At 56.8% G+C, this 20192-nt stretch overlaps 1 protein-coding gene across 1 annotated transcript in view; it reads left to right on the plus strand.

The window, feature by feature from the left end:
* The first annotated feature begins 5237 nt into the window (after positions 1-5237).
* Positions 5238-20192, plus strand: part of PKP1 (plakophilin 1) — a 45440-nt gene continuing 30485 nt past the window's right edge. The window contains exons 1-2 of the mRNA XM_041767224.1: positions 5238-5582; positions 14248-14354. Coding sequence (XP_041623158.1) covers positions 5381-5582; positions 14248-14354 — 309 coding nt within the window. The 5' untranslated portion in view covers positions 5238-5380. The remainder of the gene's footprint in view (positions 5583-14247; positions 14355-20192) is intronic.

The following is a 20192-nucleotide window of genomic DNA, read 5'->3' on the forward strand; positions in this document are numbered from 1 at the left end:
GTAGGAGAAATTGGCCTTTAGGAAAAAGCAAAGGCTTGACCTGGAGGCCCCGAGCCTGAATTATCCAAGAGACCCAGGGAAGAGCTTGCTCCGGAGCAGGAGGGTAAATGCAGTTCAACAAAGCCAACATCCACTGGGCACTCATGGGTGCCCGTGATGTGGCTGCCTGGGAAGAAGTTCCTGGCACCCATCCCCTCCCTCCGGCTGCTCAGAGTCACATAGACAGGTGCAAACGGCAGCGTGGGACCAGAGCTTTAGTGCAGCAAGGCACCAGGTACAAAGGGTCCCAGGGGACGGTACTGAGTTCAGTCTGGGGATCCTCAGTGAGATTAGAGAGGATTGACATGTTGACAAGCGGCAGGGAGGCAGGAGGTGGGAGTGTCTGGTCCCCTCCTTGCTTAAGGCTTCTCGATGGCCTCACAGAGTGAAATTCAAACCCAGACAGAGGATTGGAAGGTCCAGCACGATCCTGTGCTGTCCCGTACAGGGGCCACTAGGGACACGCGGCTATCAAGCATTTGACACATGGCTGGTGTTTCAGTGGAGAACTGAGTTTCTTATTTCATTTCATTGTAACAGGCTTCAATAGCCTGCGCAGATACGGAACGTTTCCATCATCCCAGCAAGCTGTACAGGACGGGACAGCCCACCTGCCTCCGTGTCCATCTTGTGAGCACCTCCTCTCCCTCCCCTTATGGGCCACACTGGTCTGCCGGACCAGAGAACATGCCAGGCCCAGGCCCACACCCACTCTTCCCTCTGCCTGGAGCCCTGTCCCCCCACTCCTGACATGGGTGCTCCTCTCATGCTTTGGGGCTCCACCTAAGTACCCCTCTCTATTCTGCACCAGCCTCTCATTCGTGTCCTTCACAACACCTAATATCACTTGTAATCATTTTGCCAGCTCATTCACAAGCTTACGCTTTGCCCCTTAGAATGTAAGCCCAGAGAGAGCAGGACCCGGATTTTTTTTTCCTGGTTGTATTCCCAGGGACTGGCATGGTGCACAGCCCATTTAGGCACTCAGCACACCCAGAAGCGACTGTCAGTGCTCCACGCAGGGGAAGTAACACGTGTGCAAAGGCAGAGGCCGGCATCTGCGTGGGGCCGGTCGGTGGAGGGCTGGTAGGGAAACAAAAGGATAAGGGAGACGGTTTCAAGATTGGGGACGTGGCAGTGTGGTTCATCAGGGGAGGTGGTGCCTGAGTCAGGAAGCCACCGAGGAGCCTGCTCGATGACCAAAGGAACTCAGCCAGGAACGGCTGGACAGCAGGGAGCAGGCCCCTTGGCCGCCGTCGCTGTCTATGAAGTCCGAAGGTGCCTGGAACAGGGGTCAGTTGCAGAAGAACAGGGCTAGGTAAGACGGGGGCCATGATGGCAAGCCTAGAGCTCCATAAAGGAGGGTTAACTCTTCCAATTCCCTAGGGGTATCTGCATCAGTCTGGGGTAGAGGGGGGCACAGACCAGTCACCAGGGGGGCTGGAAACTGAGCAAGGAGAAGCTTCGGCCCAATCACTGAGAAGCAGTAGGAGCACCAGAGGCCTCCTCTCAGCCTTCACCTGGGCTGGGCCTCCCCGCTGGCCCAGCTGCCCCTCCTCTTCCCATCTCTAGAGTGTAAGTTCTATTGAGGCAGCACTTCGCCTCCTTCACACCGTACCCCCAGTGCCGAGGACTGGGCCTGTCACGTCGTAGATGTTCAACAAATACCTGCTGAGGGATGCCTAAGTGGCTCATCCGGCTAAGCGTCCGACTCTTGATCTCAGCTTGGGTCTGGATCTCAAGAGTTGTGAGTTCAAGCCCCACACTGGGCTCCATGCTGGGCCTGGAGCCTACTTATCAATCAATCAATAAATACTTGTTGAATAAGTAAATCCGTATTCTGTTTCTTAATGAATGAAACTTCAGGTCACAGGGTGTATGACTTCCAAGAGCACGGCAAGCCCTGGGTGTTGAAAGTGAAATCTGGGTCACAGGTATTGCTGGCGGGAAGGCAGCAGAGAGAATTAGAGCACCATCCCATGCTCATTCATGCTATCACCTTCGAGGATGATAATTTCCTCATCTTGTTTCAGAATCAAACCGAAATTAATTCCTTTTAAGAGACTTTTCCCACACGCTCCACATGCACTAACTCAGATGAACTCATACCCCTTAGAGTTTTGTAGCCATCTAAAAATCTGTTCTGCGACTTGCCTGAAAGCATTTCAGAGCTCAGCTCATGGGGCAGAGTCTCACTGACATCTAATCCTTCCCCCTTAGGAGTGTTACCCTCGTCCCAGTCCTGTCTCTGAGGCAGGGCCTCACATGGGGTGGGGCTCAGGCAGGCAGAAGAGAAAGGTGATGGAAAAAGCTCCGGCCTGCTGGCTCAAAGCCATGCATTTGAGCCCCAAACCAATCCGGCCAGCCTGAATATACTGGCTCATCTTGGGCTAGAACGTGTGGCCGACCCTCTTCCTTCCCTTCTCCCAGGTGGGAAGTCTGACCTTGGTCCAAATCAAGGCTTCACCATGGACTTAACCTTTCTGTGTTTCCAGTTCTGCAGCATAATACCTCCTCAGGGGTTATTGGGAGGATGACATCAAATAATATAGGCCAAGCAGCTTGCTACTGGCTCTGCAGATATTGGCGCTCCCCCAGTCCACTGCCAGGCTCCCCTTCACTCTGATGTGGGGTAGGAGAGACAAAGAAAATGTCGTCCAGAGGAGGTGCTTCAAGATTCCCCTGTCTTACGTAGCCCCATGGGTGACATCCGAATCCCGGAGCGTTAGGGCGAGGGTGGATTTGGTGAGCTATCAAATCTACCTCCACTCCTTACGGATCTGGTGCCAGGCGAGAGGCAGGGACTGGTCTGGCATCATGAAGGTAGTTAGTGACACAACTGGAACCGGTACACGGGTCGCCGGACTTTCATGCCACGTGATAGAAACAGATCCTGGTAAAAGATTGATCCACGGAAGGCTTTTGAGCCTTCTGCTTGTCACTGGGAAATCACAAGGAGGCAGCCCGGCACTACCACGGGGTGCCCAGACTCTGGATCCAGGGTGTGTGTTTGGCCCTGTCTCTGCCACTCACCAGCTCAGTGGCCCCACTGAGCCTGTTTCCTCATCTCAAAAAGAGAGATGATGGCCTTGACACTGATACTCACCTTGTAGGATCACTGTAAGGATTCGGATGAGATGGTCCATGCAAAGGGCCCAGAACCGTACCTGGTTTGTAGGCTGACTGCTTGAAGGAGCATAGCAAATGTTGGATATTGCTATCAATATATCAAAGGACTGTCAAGGTCGAAATAACCGAGAAACTGAACTTCGTATCTGGGAACAATTTTAAAGATGATCTGTTTCAACTTCCAGGGGCTACAGTACGGCCTTTCATAGCAGCAGAGGCTGTGCAGTCGCCTTCGTCAGGGCTCTTCCACATGTTTGAGGTGGCAAAATCATCATTATATAAAGACGTAATTAACATTTATTGTAGCCAGCATATTAGGCTTTAGATAGGGCAAATGTGTGATACAATGCAGTTGTATTTTTATGTGCTGTTATGTATACTTTATAGTACACTGGGGCCTTTATATAATCAGTGAGCACTGTACTTTAATGCCCATTTTATAGGGCTTTTATAAGGGAGGTCAGATAGTATGGAGGGAAGAGCAGTGACCCAGGAGTCACCAGGCCTGAATGGAATGAAGGCTTTGCCTCATATTAACTGGGTGACACTGGGGCAAGCTATCTCCTCTCCTCATCGGAAAAATTGGGAGGCTGGGCTGGATGATGTCCAAGGATCCACCCAGCACTGACGGCCCATGGCTGGAAGCAGGATCTTAAAATTTCGAGCGATGATAGAGGTCTATGGGTGTTGGACTTCTGTACCTACGACATGTTGTTGGCCACATCTCTGATTTATTTGATGCTCTTAGGAAGACAACCCTCGATTATAAAACTATTTCTCTTGGAAACTACGATCTGCTTTACAATACTCTGCTCTCCACATGGCTACCCCATGTATGATGGGGAAAGGAAGTGGCTCCCTCCATATAACACCCACTTCTCGGGGAATGGGCAAGTGACCTTCACGAGGTCCCTGAGACCGTAGCTCAGGTTTTGCAACCCTTTGTCATACGATTCCCAACTAGCATAGACTGATGGCCCCTTCCTCTGCAGATCAAAAGGGCGAACGAAAAATGAACTAAGCGAGCTGGGAGCGTGAAATACAAAGGGCAGCTAAAGAGGCAGCTGTGATCACGTAACACAGCGGGAGGACTCCCCAAGAGTGAGGAGCTGACGGGATGGCACCCTCCGCAGCTCAAAAAGGATGTCCTGAATAGGAATCCTGAGTCATCAAGAAGAGCATGACTTATGTGACCCTCCTCTGCTTAAGGAGGGAAGGCAGGGCGTGATGCCATTTAGAAAGATTTCCATCAACACAGTTTTTAAGAATTCTCAGCCTCTTTTAAAACCCTCAGCTAGCTTTGTGCCTGGGACCATACTCCATGTACATCACTATACATGTGTCCCCAGGGGTTTGTACCCACAAGTGCCGGAATAGTTAAGTCCAGAGTGGGGCAGCTTTATGGGGCAGGCAGCCTTCCAGGCTGCCAGGAAGGATCTGAGGACTTGACTTTAAGTTGGCTCTAGCTTCCCTGCTCATTCACCCATTCAACAATATTTTTATTGAGCCCCTAATGTGTGCCAGCCCCATTTTACGCCCGACGTGTGGAGTCTCAGAGGACACTCTGTTCACACGGCGCTTTCCTCCGCGTGCCGGGACACGGCAAGTGTACTGTTCCTTTGTGTCTCAAGTCGGGTCCTTGAGGCTTCATGCCCCCACCCCAGCCCCTTGGGGAGGAAGCCGCCTTAGAGTAGGGAGGTTGTCCCCATAGGGTTGAGCGCGCCTTGGGACAGGGCTGTGCTTCAGCGCTTGGCCTGGGAGCCCCAGCACGGGGCTGGTCTCACCACGACCCAGGGCAGCAGGTGGCCGCCCCCTCTCCCCGGGGGCCTGCTCCAGACCGGCCTGTTCCTCGAGAGAGAGAGAGAGACGTCTCCCTGGGTTCCCCAGCCCAGCGCATACTTTGTCCCTGAGCGAGCAGGGACAGGACGGAGGGGCGTCTCCCGGCCTCGCCCCTGCACGTCACGGGGGAGGGCGGCGGGAGAGGGGAGCCGAGGGCGCAGGGCCTGGGCCCTGCCCCCAGGAGCACCCGGCAGAGCCGGCGGTGGGTGGCGCAGGGCGGGGGCGGTATATCCAGTCGGACGCAGGGCGGGCCCGCCAGTGCGAGCGCAGCGGGGACGCGGCCAGGCAGGAGCGCACCGCTCGCTCGCTCGCTCTATGGGCCTGGGGAGCCGCCTGGGGAGCCGCCTGGGGAGCCGCCGACGCAGCCGCAGCCATGAACCCCTCCCCGCTCAAGACGGCCCTGGCCTACGAGTGCTTCCCGGACCAGGACAACTCCACGCTGGCCCTGCCGTCGGACCAGAAGATGAAGACGGGCACGTCGGGCCGCCAGCGCGTGCAGGAGCAGGTGATGATGACCGTCAAGCGGCAGAAGTCCAAGTCCTCGCAGTCGTCCACCCTGAGCCACTCCAACCGAGGTGAGGGCCCTGCGCCCCCGCGCGCCCCTGCGCCCCCCTGCGCCCCCGCGCGCCCCTGCGCCCCCGCGCGCCCCTGCGCGCCCCTGAGCCCCCGCGCGCCCCTGCGCCCCGGCCTCCCCTGGGCCGGCGGCGGGACCCAGGCGGCGCCTCCCGGGCTGCGGGCGGGGGCGCAAGGGCGCCCGGCACTGAGGGCGGCCGCAGGTGCACCGGCTCAGATACCAGAGCGCGCCGCCCCGCCTGCCCCGGGACCACCCCCCTGCCCACCCCGCCCCTGGGCTCGCCGGGGCTCCCCAGTGCGGCCCCTCACCCCGCGCCCCGACCTGGGGCGCCCAGGCCCCCAGGCACACAGAAGCTGCAGACCCAGGACGCCCCCAGGCCGTGCGCCCCCCGCCCCCCGAGGCCCAGCAAGGGCGTCTGCAGGTGCCTCTGTCCTCAGTGGCCACCGCAGAAGCGCCCTCCTCCCCCATACCCCTCACTTGGCTTGAGCGGGAAGGAGCAGGCGTCAGCAGGTTGGCAAGGCTGCAAATGCCAGGAGGCGCCGGGGCTGAGCGCTCACCGCGAGCACTTGCCCGGTTTAGGTGCCCGGCCCCATGCCCCCCGCTGCTGCTGAGGTCCCCCAAGCCGGGGGCTCGGAGAAAGCATCCTTGAAACTCCAGGAGGAAGGGGCGGCATCTGACAGGGACATTTGTGGAGAATTTTTAGACCACGAACCTTAATACAAAGGCTTCCCAGGAAGAATTACACGCCAACTAGCCAACGTTCTGTTTATTTGTGTGTTTAGTTAAATTTAATAAGTACTGATGAAAGATTCTACAGCCCAAACCAGGACAGGCCCACCAAGAGTTATTTAGGGAGTCGGGCCCCTAAGAGAGGGTATGGGGAGCAGCGGGGTTAGCTAAGAGGAAGGAGGCAGGGAGCCCTGGGCACCTCCCGCCACACCCTGGTGCTCACATTTCCTCCTGGGCCTGGCCTCTCTCCCACTCCCCCTCACTCCTGAGCGACCCCAGTGTTGAGCTGAGGGGGGGAGAATGGCTGGTTGAGCGCTTCCCTGGACCCCGAACTTAAAAGCTCTTTGCTGCTGTGTGTGCCCCTCGCCCTAGCCTGGGCTCCTGGTCCCCCTCCTGCCAGACTTCTCCTCAAGGTCGCACAGACTCCAGGGCATGTGCCACCTCTTTTATTTAGTGCTTTGGTAGCTGCTCACTATCCTTTTTTGGAAGTAGGCTTGAGATCATTAAAAAAAAAAGAAAGGTGTCGGCATTTCTGGCCACAGCCCAGTCACAGCTTGAGACAACCTACTCTCATCTCTTTGCAAGACTTACCTGTCCCCCTCCCGCTCCCATGTCATCCCTGGCCTGAGCTGCAGGCTCACAGCTCCAGAAAAATCTTAAAAATCCCGGGTGCCCCGAACACCCCTTCTTCTTCCCACCAATGGGGATGCGGTGAGTGTCCGTCATCATGCGGTGCCCTTTCTGGCTCTGCCCTTCGTGGGTAACATCCCTCTGATGGGATCTCCTTCTCTCCGTCCTGGGGTCCTCCAGGGGGCTTCAGCCAGGTGAGGGGTGACCTCCCTGGCGAACGCGTACCTCTCGGAAACAGGCCTCTCCAAGGACTGACCCTGTAGGTGTGTCCCCTCTGCCCTCGGCTCTGGCCAGGTTCCCACAGGGGCAGTTTCCCCAGAGGCGTCCTAGGTGGAAGAGGCGGTTAGGTCACTTGGAGCTGGTGTTTCTGGTTTATCTGGCTTTGTTTTCATCAGATTCCCCCTTCTCTTCATCAGAACCGCCCAAGCATTCCCTGTTTGCTCAGTGGCCATTCCTCCCAACTCTGCTGTCTCTTTCTGTGTTGGTTTCTATCTCATGCACCTGCTCTGGCTGCTGGGAGGGGCGAGCTGGCCCTTGTGGAAGGACCAGGCCCACCTCATTGCCTTAACCCCTCCTGGACACACCGGAATTCTCCAAGAGAGAAGAGTCCCATTCTCGAGGGTGTCTGGTTCTCTGGGGGCCCCTGAATCCTACCAGGGCTCCTCTGGTTAAGAACACCCGCCCCAAAGAAGGCTGGCCACACCTCGCAGGCTGCCCGGCAGGTAGCCACCACGCCTTGGACCCCACAGAGGACAGTCAGGAATCAGCGACTGGTGGTCCCAGCCATAGATCCAGCTTTTCTCCAGGGTCTACCCCGCTAGGGTTTTCTTCTGTCTTATTGCTGAGGGGGAATTGAGTCACCAGGGGTTGGGAGAGGAGCCCCACAGAAGGAGCCTGACACCCAGTACCTATTTCCACCCATGCCTTCCCCAAAACACAGCAGAGGAGATAGATGCCTGGCCCTGGTCAGGACGTCCCCGTGGAGGGGGGCTCCGGGGTCGGGAGACCCTGCGGGAAGAGGCGCCTCTCAACCTGCCTGACCTTCTGGGTCTTTTTCTGAACCGGCTGCTAAGTATTGCTCTCCTGTGCATCAAGGGTGTCCTCATGTGCGTGCGTCAGGGTGCCTTCTCCCACCGTGTGGGAAGCAGGAGGACACCCAGGGGCTGGGGCTGCCCAGCCTGAGATCTTGGCTGGGGAAACTCGGTGCTCCCCATGAGCCGCCCTGCTGGGGGCCAGGAGCACCCGTTAGGCAGCCCAAACGGAATACTCTCCCACCTTCAGGTTCTGTAGAACTTCACTTGGAATCTCTTCCTAACGCTTATCCCGAATCTCATTTGGTCCAACTTGAACGCTGCCGTCACCGTGAACACATCACGCGCGGAGTCTAAGGACACCGCCTTTCTTTCTCGGATCACTTCTCATTCCAGGGAAATCTCAACGCTACCAGCGTCCTTGTCCTTGTTTGTCTCACTACCTGCGTAGACAGCTGTGATGTTTTGTTTTTTTTTTTTACTTTCAACCTTCTCATAACTACCATTTCTTATGTAAAATGGCCAAACCTGTATTTCTCCCTGGTCGGAGATAGGGTTGGGCCCCCTGGGGCTAGGGAAGGTGCCTGTCCCCTGGTGCGTCAGGCTGCATCTGTCCCTCACGGGGCAGTGACTAGTCGAGGCCTTCCTAGGGGGCAGGCTTGTGCTGGCTTGGTGGCCCGGGCGCACAGCGGAAGTCCCCCACCTCGGACCCCGCCTTTGTTGGCTTTTCTGTATTTGCCATCAGCCGTGTCTCTGCATAAACCTCTGCCGGAGTGAGGATCAGCTCAGTCTATTCTCTTGGAGGCTGTCCCTTCCAGATGTCACTTCTGGGGTGGGTTTCTGGGGCCCAAATCTGGCACGGGAGAGGGTAAAGGGTGTCTTCGCTTTACCTTGTTCCAGGAACAAAACGCCCTAATTAAACTTCAAATGAACCAATTCCTGTTTCTTTACAATGTACCTTGGCTTGAAGCGAAGGTTTTACCAGACTCTCCGTTTGCCTGTTACAACGCATACAAAAATGCCAGGTATTCCAGAATGTTTCACAGCAGAGTTTGTTTCCCTGGATCCCTAATAGCTCCTTTGCTAAATAAAGCTCATTGGCAGAGGTTGGAAAAAAAAAAAAAAGAAGAAGAAGAAAAAGAAAAAGAAAAAGAAACCAACAAATATTTCTCCCCACGCACCAAATTATAAACACCGATAAGCCAATCCCTCCAGGTCTAAAACTCGGGGAACTGCTTCTGTCGTGGGCTACGACCCCTAGAGGGTGATCTTTGGACAAAACAAGGTGCGAGAACCTTAGGTATCCTCCGGAGGCTCCCACGGGCACGTGCACACCCGCGCCCCTGCAGGGACGCACACGCTCTCCGCCGCCTCGCAGTGGTGCTGGGCAGGAGTCCAGCCTGCGGCCCGGACGCTGAGCGCTGCCTGCACGGATTGCCGGCTGCTGTGGGATGGTGGCCGAGGCACGGCCCCCTCCGGCTTCTGCAACTGTGCGACATGGGGTTAGGTCACCTCCCAAGTGTGCTGTGGTGGTGATCATCGGAGGTAGATTGTGTCGCTCCCTGCCCTGCGCACCGCTCCCCGAGCCGCCTGGAGCTGTCCTTCCAGAAGGCTCCTCCTCGCAACCAGTGGCCCTCACGGGTTCTCAGTGTAGAAGCTGGAGAGACACAGGCCCTGGGGGGCACAGATCAGGCCGTGGAGGCACAGCCGGTGCAGATGCCCCGCGGCCAGGCCTCCCGAGGAGCCAGGGAGAGGGCGCTGGGGGATGGGGGGATATGCACTGTGGGGGACCTCGGCCCTGTTGCAGCCTGTTGGTCAGGCAGGCGGACGTCGGGAGCGCCTTGTCCTGGCAGGACCCCAGTCCTGGGCTCAGGAGTGGGGTGGGGATCTAGTGCAAGCGGATCCCTTGCTTCGGGGAGTCCCCAGCCCCCCTGCTTTCGGGGAGAAGGGCCCATAAGTGCATGCGCGTGTGTACACACACACACAGTACGGAAGCCACAGCCAGCACAGTGAGCAGAGCAGCTGACCAGAAAGCTGACAGGGTCACGCTGGAGGGTTTGGAGTGCCCAGGGCCGGGTGGGGTCTCGCCTCTAGAAGAAGCTGATTTTTGTGCAAGGTTTTGAATGCAGGGAGAGGGTTTGGCCGAGACGAAGAGAATGTTTCAGGTGCGGTGGGTGTGACCTATTTGAAGGCTTGGAGGTGGAAGGGGATGAGTCACCCCCTGCAAGGTCTGGCCGTCCGGTCCGGTCGGAGAGAGCCGTCCGCGTACGCTCACAAAGAAGCTGCCTCCCTTTCAAAGCTTTGGTAGGCGAGGAAGCTCGCGTTGGCCCTATGACACAGGGGAGAATCAGATCATTGTCTCGGGCACCAAAGGAAGCAGCATCCAGGGACGCTGATGGTCCGAGTGGTGGATTTTGGGAGATGGCTTTACACCCTGGAACGCTGACAGGGATGAGACAAGCTGTGTGGACCGAGCTAGCTGGAATTGAGTGTGCACTGGAGAGAGCTGTGCCTTCTCTGGACACTTGCCCTTGACCTTGGGGTTCTGTGGGTGGGCAGATGCCTCCCGGGGACAATGCACAAGCTGGGCTGGCGGCCGGTTCCACTGAGAAGCCACCATCCTTTGAGTCTGGCCTGTGCAGCCTTCTGGAGAGAAACAGTGGGAATGCAGGTGCTCAGCTACAAGAGTGGGGGTGATTCTGTGGGGTGAGCTGGGTGCTGGGATCTCCTCCCCTTACCGCCCCTGATACCTTGAGGTGCTCCTCAAGGAGGGGGCTGTGCCTGTCCTAGAGCTGCTCTCAGATCCTCTGTCTGCCTCCATTACCCCCACCCGACCAGGGACGCTTTTTGGTGGGAAGAGGGCCTGGTTGAGTGGCCTTCAAAGGCTCTGGGCCTGGGCTGCGATTTGGGGGATATGGAGCCTCCAGGCTCCTAAGCGCCTCCACCATGAGGGGTGGGTAGGGACAACTGGTTGAAAGAAAGGGCCTGCGCAGGCCAGGTGTGGCCACATCCCAGCCAGAGCCATGCCCTGTGCCCCAGGTCCCAGGGAAGGAAGAGACACGGCGCTTGCTGCAGTGGGTGCCCGAGGTACATGATGATGGACGCTGGCATGGTCACGAGGTCCTAGCACTGTTCCGAGGGCGCAGTCAGCCAGCGGCCACGGGACCGGGTGGAGTCGATCAGGAGAAGCTCCCTAGAAACGAGGGACTAGCTGGGGAAGGGGACACTGTCAGAGCCGTTACCATCACTGTCACTGAGAGCCCCCGTGCTCTTGCTGTCGAACCTGACTTTCCAAGGGTCACGTGCACCAGCCGGACACCCTAGGGGCAGGAGAGGGGAGCAGCATCTTATTAACAGAGCTCACCTCCTACCTGCACCTCTTTGGTCATCGGGCACAACGCAAAGTGTGACTTCAAGTAGGCAACTTCTCTGGACTCCTCCTCTACCTCAGAACCTTAGGCCCCAAGTGCAGCTGCCTTTCTGCCAGAAAAGCAGCGCTGGCTGGCGTGATGGCAGCCTCGTTCTCACAAGGAAGGAAGCAAAGCATCTTAGGGTGGGACTCAGGTGCTCTGGTCCCCGATTGCAGATGGATCTTAGGGAGTGTCTTCAGGAGCCACCTGGAAGGGCCTGGCGGCCGTGGCCCCATCAGAAGTGAGTGTTATAACCCACACCTGTCATCACTGAAGTCACCACTGGGACACAGAGACTGGCTTTTGGAAGCCTAGGGCATTCCAGAGGTCTTATTCACCCCTGCCTCCATGACAGAGAACTCCCTCCCTCCCACATGGAGAGAATTATGTGAGAGGGAGGCAGGCAGGTGCAGGGCATGGAGGGAGGAGATGCTTCATCTGATGACTGAGAGGGTGAGTGATGTCACTGCTGACAGGTTGCCTTTTGAGAAGAAGTGGAGGCCCCACGAGAGCCTGCCCTCCACTGAGCCTCCTGGGGATGCCTCCCCTAGCAGAAAGCCTCGCTGGGGATCCATAGAACCCTTTGTCTGTCACCACCCCAGATTTTCCACCTGAAAGCAGCTGCTGACCCACACCTGCCCTTGGGTGAGATATCCCTGCTGTTGGGGCAACGGCCAAGTGAACTCTGGCCTGTCAAACCCTGGAAGAGATGATAGAAGTAGGCTGGATGGAGGGGAGTCAGACGAGACCAGGCTGTCAGCTGCCTCGGGACCTGACCGTGCGTGCCTAGGGTCCTGGCTGCAGTCCCTTCCCTGGTATGAGCTGGTTCTGGGTGTCTGAGCCCATGAGATTGCCTCCAGGCTCCTCCTGACAGAGGCCGCCTTTTGGGGGGGGGGCAGCTTCCCAAGAAAGGAAGAGCAACAAGCTGCCTGCACTCAGTAGGGGAGCTTGGATGAAGTCAGAGGCTCAGGAGTCAGGCCTGGGCCCGCAAGACACCTCTCTCTGGGAGGCCCCCGAGGCGGGCAGCAAGGAGGTGGTGGCGCAGCCTTTGATGTCGCCCCATCTTCCTTGCAAGCTTCTCTGAATGCCATGGGGCATGAGTTACTATAATCACACAGCCGTGGAATGCTGGGGCTGTGTTGGGCCTTTGGGGTATACAGAGGCCAACCCCTTCATTTCACAGAAGAAGCTGAGGCCCAGGGAGAGCAGGTGACTTGCCCAAAAGTCAGAGCCAATGTCAACACCTCTAGGCTCCCAGGGCAAGTTACCTCTGCCATGGGCGATCACCCTAATGGCCTGCTGATCCTCCGTGATGGCAGGGTGGGAATCAGGGCAGTGCCCCCTCCTATGTGCTGCGGGGTGGTCCTCTGGCTGGCTTCGGCCAGAGGAAGTGGCCCCAGGCAGAGACACCTGCCACAGTCCAGAGCTGCCCCTCTGCTGTTCCTTAGCCCAAATACTCCAGTCCTCCTATTGCCCCCAAAAGGCTTGGGAATCTGAGCGGGTGTGGCGGGTGGGGAAGGAGCTAATTTGGCTGGGCAAGATCACTGTCAAGCCCTTCCCCCTACACAGGGTTTCTGATGCTGGAGTCTGACCATCACTTCAGAGAAAAGAAGTGCGCATCCCCCTTAGGAGGCTCTCACTGGATCCCACTTTCCTTCCCCCTGCCCCCCCCCCCCGAGGGCTCATCATTTAACGAGCGAGTGTGGGGCAAGCTTTGCTCTGGATGTCCAGGCCGCAGAGCGATGGCATTCCCCTCACGCAGAGCCAGTGTCGGGAATGGGGCAGCAGGCAGGATGTTGCTCGGGTACAGACAGCAGGACAGTATGTGTTTAGAGGTAGGAGAGATCACCTTGGGCAGGGCTGGTCAGAAGAGGCTTCTCCAAAGGGATGAGATCTTGGACTTGACCTTGAAAGATGGGCGAGATCTGAATGTCGTGGCCGAGAAGGGAAGGCAGACTCGGCAAGGGGCCTGGTATGAGCAAAGTCGTAGGCGTGTCCCCCTCAGCCGTGCTTCAAGGACAGTAAGACAGCCAACAGACCAGCTTTTGCCGGTTGGGACCCACCTACCATCTTTAGGGCCCACCTACCATCTGGTGAAGAGGAGAAGGGAAGGTAGCCCCACCAGGAGCCCAAAACCCAGTTCGGATTTCTGGGATTCAAAGCCATTTTGCCCCTAATAACCCTAATGACACTCTGTCCTCTTGCAGAGCCTGTCATTTGTGGGTCTCCAAGCACTCTGAAAACATTAATTAATCCTCACTGGGGCCTTTGAGGTTGGTGGCCACCCCCCCCTTCACCATCTAGAGCACCTAGGAGATGAAGGAAGGGACAAAAGATCACATCGTCACTAGCGGGGGGCTGGACTGAGGTTTGAAACCAGAAGCTCGCCCCGAGTTGGCCTCTAATCAGCCCTCCCTGCTCTGTGGCTCTGACCCCGGGGCTCTGGACCCGGAATGCTGAGATCCTGCCAGCCGTCCCCCAGTGGGGAGCTTATCCTCGTGGACCGTGGAGTCGTGATTCCCTGGAGTGGACTGGCGGTGCTCCACGGCCCTCCAGGCCAACTCCTGACTTGTAGGTGTCATCGTAGCGCAAGCAGCAGGGAGTCCTTCCGTCAGCCCAGGGAGGGCTCGGCCGAGATTTGCAGAGCTGTCCCTGCAGCAGCCTGCGTGCGCCCTTCCTTGGCCCTGGCTGTGGAGGGGGGAGGGAGAGAGAGGTGGCGAGCGGATGATGTATTTCCTACCCTCCTCCTTCAAGAGCTCAGACCTGGTCTCCTCCACGGGGCGCGGTGGACCTGGATGCTGTGGGGAGGAGAGGCGAGTGACCAGCATGGCCATCACTGTCCTAACCCCCTGCCTTTGCCCCCAAGGTTCCATGTACGATGGCCTGGCCGACAATTACAACAACTATGGGACCACCAGCCGGAGCAGCTACTTCTCCAAGATGCAGGCGGCGAATGGCTCATGGGGATATCCGGTAAGGAGCTGCTTCCATTCCAAAAGACCTGGAATGTTGGTGGGGATGGCTTAGACTTTACGGCCGGGCAAACCTGCACTGGTTCCTGAGAAGAGTGACACCGGGTGGGAAGGGGCTGCTTTGGTCCACAAAGTGAGGCCCAACAGCCCTGACCGGGGCCATTGGCTTGGCCATTATTTCATGGATGGCTGTTAGTGTCATCTCCTGTTCGGGCTGATTGGATATTGCCAAGTGTCTCAAATGAGAGTGTTTTAGAAAAACATAAAATAAAAAAAAAAAAGCCTATTTTCCTAAATGTCTGATATGATCATGGATTTGAGAGAAGTTTGAATTCTTGAGTTCCATTTGTGGATTAACTGAGGAGACCTCCCTGTTCCGTGCGTGCTGATGACCATGGAGAATGCTCTAGAAGTCCCCTGGGGCTGGAAGAGCATGTCCCCTGCAGTGATTCTTGGATAAGAGGGTGCATGCTGGACTGGAGTGTTGCTTGAGTTTATAAGTTGGGCGGGGGCCCCTGGCTGGCTCAGTTGGTGGAACATGTGATTCTTGATCTCAGGGTCATGAGTTTGAGTCCTACGTTGGGCTTGGAGTGTCTGTGTCTGTAAGTTGGACAAACCTGGATCCAAACTCTATCTCTGCTACTCACTGAGCATGTGGCCATGGGCAAGATATTTCTACCTCTGGGCCTAAGTCTCCTCACATCTAAAATGGATATAACAAAGTGTATCTCATGGTGTTTGTTGTCAGGATTAAGTGAAATAATGTGCATGGAAAAAAAAAAACTGATGACAATCAGTCTTAAGGTTATTTTTTCTATCAACATAGGTAGAGATGATCCTAAATTCTTTAATCCTGACCCCGTCACTGCCTTTCTGTGTGATTTCCAACCACCATGACAATCCATCCATTACTGAACAAATATTTATTTAGCCCTACCCCTGCACCAAGGTCTGTGGTAAATGCTCCGGTTCAACCATACAAACCAGTGTACGGGGTTTCCTCTACTCGAAAATCGGGGATATTGGGCTCAATGACACCCTGTCTCTAAATTCTATGACTTCCATTTATTTTTTGCCAGTTTCAACATTAGCCTGTGTGGCTCTTGGGAATTCTTTTGTGAGACATTATGCAGCTGGAGTGAAAGGCTGCTTTTCCAGGGGGCCCGGGGCACTGTCTTCTTGGGACTCCAGGTGTCAGTGGCATTTGCTTGGAGTCCTCGTTGTTTACAGATGTCACCTCTGGGTTTTGGGGTCCTGGGCAAGGGAGAAGGTAGGTGGTTTATGAGTCAGGTCTTCTTTTTGCTCTCAGTTTGAGCCTTCCTTCCTGAGCTCTTCTTGGGGCTAATTTGGGAATATTTGCCTTTCTTGCATGTTACAGGGTAGGGACCGAAGGGAAGAATTAACTTTCCTCCTGCAAATCTATTCCCCTCCCATTTTTCTAATTTTTTTTTTATGGCAACTGATACCCTCAGTGCAACCTATAGACAGTTGACTGAGCCCACATGTGGCACAGACGTGGATAAAGTGCTTTGGCATCACGCGTGATGACCAGAGAGAATCTGACTTAGAGAAAGCGGCTTAATAACGCAGTATAAAGGCTTCTGTGAGACCCCGGGAAGGCGGATCACTGGACTGGACCGGCAGGCGGAATGAGCCATCCTGCGGCCTGTGTGGATGTTACTCGTCTTTACATCTATTCTGCTACAGATCAGAGCCGGGAAAGCTTAGTCAGGTCCTTTCGGGCTCTATCACTCCGTGGCTCTGAGACTTCGGATAAACCTCTTACCTTCTCTGGGGTCTGGGTTTCGCGTCTGGGAAGTGGGAATAGTGGGAACGAGGATCTGTGTGTGTGGACTTCACCCACGGGTCGGTGTTACATTAACAGGGAGTGTTATCAGAGGGGCAGCGCGGGGTCATTGCCCTGGAAGCTGGCAGCCAAGAACTGCAGAGCACCTCTTTCAGAGGTCTTTGCTTTAAAAAGAAAAAAAAAAAAAAATCTCTACCTGGCCCACGTTGGGCATTTCTTCTGGTTCATCAACTCCGTCCTCAGTAATCTGGGCAGCTCCTGATGCTCCCAGGCTCTCCCACCCCTCCCCGCGCCTGTCTTCTGACAGTCCATGAAAATGCCTTCCTTTCACGCGCCCCAAGGCCCAGCCCTCCTTCCTCCTTCTTCGCTGGCGGGACTTCAGACATGACTCACGTCAGGGTAGCTGCTGAGGCACGTCCTGTCTCCTCTCCGCTCAGGAGCGGCTATGGGAACGGCGAAGAGCGCGGCACACACGAGGTTTTGGCAGAGGGAAGGGGGCGAGGTGGCGAGGAAGTGGAATGATGGATGTTGGAGCCAGGCCTGAGCCAGCCAAGGCCGGGGCAAGCCCGACAGGGCCAGGACTGGGGAGGGGGCGAGAGGGACGGCCGGGAGCAGGCTCAGGGCCGGTGACCTACGCCGCGGGCTCTCCCGGGGCTGGTGGCCCTCTCGTCTCCCCCTTCGGCTGAAGGCAGCACAGGGGCCCGGGTGGCCCGAAGCTGCCGGAGGACGATTCCCGCCGCCTTCACGTTCGCCCCGTCAGCCTGCCCGTGTGGGGCAGGTCGGGCCGGGCAGGGGACAAGTGCCCCGCAGACACCCAGCCGGCGGGGTCCTCCCACCCTCCGTGCCCTGGCAGGGGAGCCGGAGAGCCAGGGTCGGAGGACGACCCCGGCCGGGCTTCCTTGCCGTCCCGGGGTCTGCGCCCCTCTGCCGTCGCTCCCAGGATCCTGCGACCCTCTAAAAATTTTTTTTTAGACCCAACTATCCGTGTCATTTAGGAGCTATATGATGTAGGAAACCAGCCTTGTTCCTTTGCTGTCATCACCTGTGTTTGACCAGGGACAGCATTAGCCGCCCTGAGCGCCTCACTCCTTAGATCTGGCTCCAACGAACATCCCAAGAGCCAAGATCTGTCGCCGTAAAGTCTGTATGTCATTAAATACGCAGAGGATCTGCAGGCAGTTCCAAAAGGAAAGTTCTAAAAATCCCTAAAAAGCCGTGGTGCTACCTTCCCATCTTGCCTTGTGTTCTGTGTCGGCAGCAGCCTTCTAGTTTGCACACCTCTAACCGCGCCACTTCTGGCCGCCATCGCCCAGGTCGCAAATTAGGGGAATTGAACAGAGTCTCCTCATCAAATAAAACCTCCAACAGAGTTAGCCCGACACACAAGAGGCATCGGGGGGCTTAAGGGAAAGAAAAGATGGATCCCAAGACCAGTCACTGGCCCAGTCAGCTCCCCGCTGGCCGCGCCAACCTCCTCCTCCTCCAGGTGGTGCAGATCTCCGGGAGGAGCCGGGGTGGGGGGCAACGGGTGGGGGCAGTTTCCAGCGCCCCTGCTCAGTTTCTCGGGTTGAGCCTCTGCCGTTCCCTTCCGGGTCTCAGAAGCACACTAGTGAGATGCTCGGGCCCCAGTGGGGTTGACGCCGCACAGCTGAGGACGGGCAGGTTCCCAGAGGGTAGATCACTCCGCAGGGTCGCTCGGCTGCTCACGAGGACGGCACCCAGAGCCCCGCCACCCAACTCCCCGTCTAGTGGAGTTCTGCTCTCGGTCTCCAGACTTTCGACGGCCCTGGTATGTGGGGTTTTCACGTCGTCTTCTATTTGTGCGCCTCAATATTTTAACACCACAACCGTGTTTTGGGGACCCGCGTGAGATCTGCGAGTTTGCATCTCTTCATCTCCTCCCTCCTCCTGTCCCCCAACCAAGCCTACTCTTCCCTTGAGGAGCCAGCCTCGTTCAAAAGAAGCGGGAAACACCCATTTTTTTTCCTTCTTAAACTCAAGCCAGATTCACTCCGGATAAGGGTTAATGGGGGTCGGGGCAGAGAGGCCAGATAAAATGCCATCAATGTTTGGGACACATTTACACTAAAAAGTCATTTGTCATTTACCCGAAATTCCAATCTTGCATTTTTATTTGCCAAACGTGGCAAGCCTAGGTCAGGGCATCTCCCCACAGCACCCTCTGTAATCAAATACGGGACCCCCCTGAAGTGCTCCCCTCCCGGGCCGGGGACCCAAACAGGGTTACTTCAGGCCATCGCCACTTCTGGTGAAAAAGTGGAAGCTGTTTGAGTCCCGTTAGGGGACCTTGTAATGGGTCCCTTGAACACCTTCCTCTGGGTCAGCTGAGACCAACTGGGGCGACGAGAGAGCTCGACACCGGAAGGCACAGCCCTTCTGTTCCAAAGCTGGAGACGGGTTCCTACCGCAGGGGTTTGTCCAAGACGAAGCTGAGGCCGGTGGACAATTTTGATTTCCAGGGAATGGCTTTGTCTCCTTTTCTGTCATCTCCTGCTTACCAATCCAGAGGCACACCTTGAGCACTCAGGTCTTCCGGGAGTCACATCAAGTGATGCTCTCGGGTGACGGACTGACCTGGACTGTCCAGCCCACCTGGGCATCGTCAGCCGGGAGGTCTGGGCTGGGGGACACCTGGGGCCGTCATATTGAATCACTCAACTGTGCTCACCGAAATCCAGCCCCGTGCTCCCGAGGGTGGGAGTCTCCAGCAGCATAACCAGGGAAAATCCTGCCTTTGTCCTGCTTGTTGACCCCATTTGTCTACTGTAATCCAAGATTCACTGGCAAATCTTTCTCCCAAACCCTGCTTAGCTGAACTCGCCTAACACACACGTCAGTATTTGATGACACACCCGTGACGGAGTTTTGTGGACAACGTGCTAGGGACCCTCATCCTGAGAAGAACTGATCCTGCCCAGCCAAACCTGAAGCCACCCGGGTGGCCCCCTTTTACAGATGAGAGTGCTGGGGTTGGGTTGCATGAAGCTTCCATAGGGGACGGGAAGCCCAAGCACAGTGTTCTCCAGTTAGCCATGTGGCCGGAGTGTCCCCAAAGGCCAGGCCCTGGGCCTGGTGCTTCAGAGGAGCTGCCAGAAAGAGACATGACGGGATCCTTGCCCTTGACGCAGAGACCATCTTTACCAACCCACAGTTAACACCGTCTGTTCCCCAAAACACCCCGGTGTGGAGGGGACACTGGATCCAGATCCTGGCTTTGCCCCTTCACCACTGTATGACCCAGGCATGTTCCTAACCCAACTGAGCCTCAGCTTGCCCATCTCTGAAATGGGTGAGAATTCCGATTCCTATTGTGAAAGGCAGTAAGGGTTGTGGATCTGGCGTGGCGGGTCCACAGGGGGAGGCTGGACTCTAATCTCAGCTGCCACAGGCTGCGGGATCTGGGGTGGTCTTCCCCTCTCCAGACCTTGGCTTTCCCATCCATGGGGCAAGGCAGTTGGGCCAGATCCTAGACAAGGACCCGGCTGGCTCGGACCTCTCAGGGTCTCTGTGGGATGTGAGAGCCGAGGGCAAGAGGCTACAGGGCAGCAGCCACAGCCTGCAGGGTGGTCTCCCTGGGGGGCAGGGCGGGGCATGTCCTCTGGCTGAGACCCCGCTTCTCCCGCTGGGACCCCGCTTCTGGCCTATGGTGGGTAACGGCTTCTGCAGTCCTCCCAGCTTTCATCGGAGCATTTCCAAGCACCAGGAGAACAGCAGTTTCACCCTTGCAGCAGGATGGAAAGGCGGCAGGACTCATTCACTGTAGCTTTACGGACAGGAGGCAGGCGCAGCGACGCTCCAGCTGGCCGCTCCCCGACTCAAAACCTCTGGCTTCGCCTCCTCCCCGCTCCCATTCCTCAGCTCCGGATGGCCCTGCCCTCCGCGCCCGCAGGGTTCCTCAGGCAGGGCCCGCTGGGCCTCTGTTGTCGAAAAGTCCAGGGCAGGCGAGGTGGAGTGGTCCAGGCTCCATGTCCCGGCAGCCAGGGCTCCTGCTCCGACGCGTGTGCCAGCTCC

This window comes from Vulpes lagopus, chromosome 1 (genome assembly GCF_018345385.1).
Source record: "Vulpes lagopus strain Blue_001 chromosome 1, ASM1834538v1, whole genome shotgun sequence".
NCBI lineage: Eukaryota > Metazoa > Chordata > Mammalia > Carnivora > Canidae > Vulpes > Vulpes lagopus.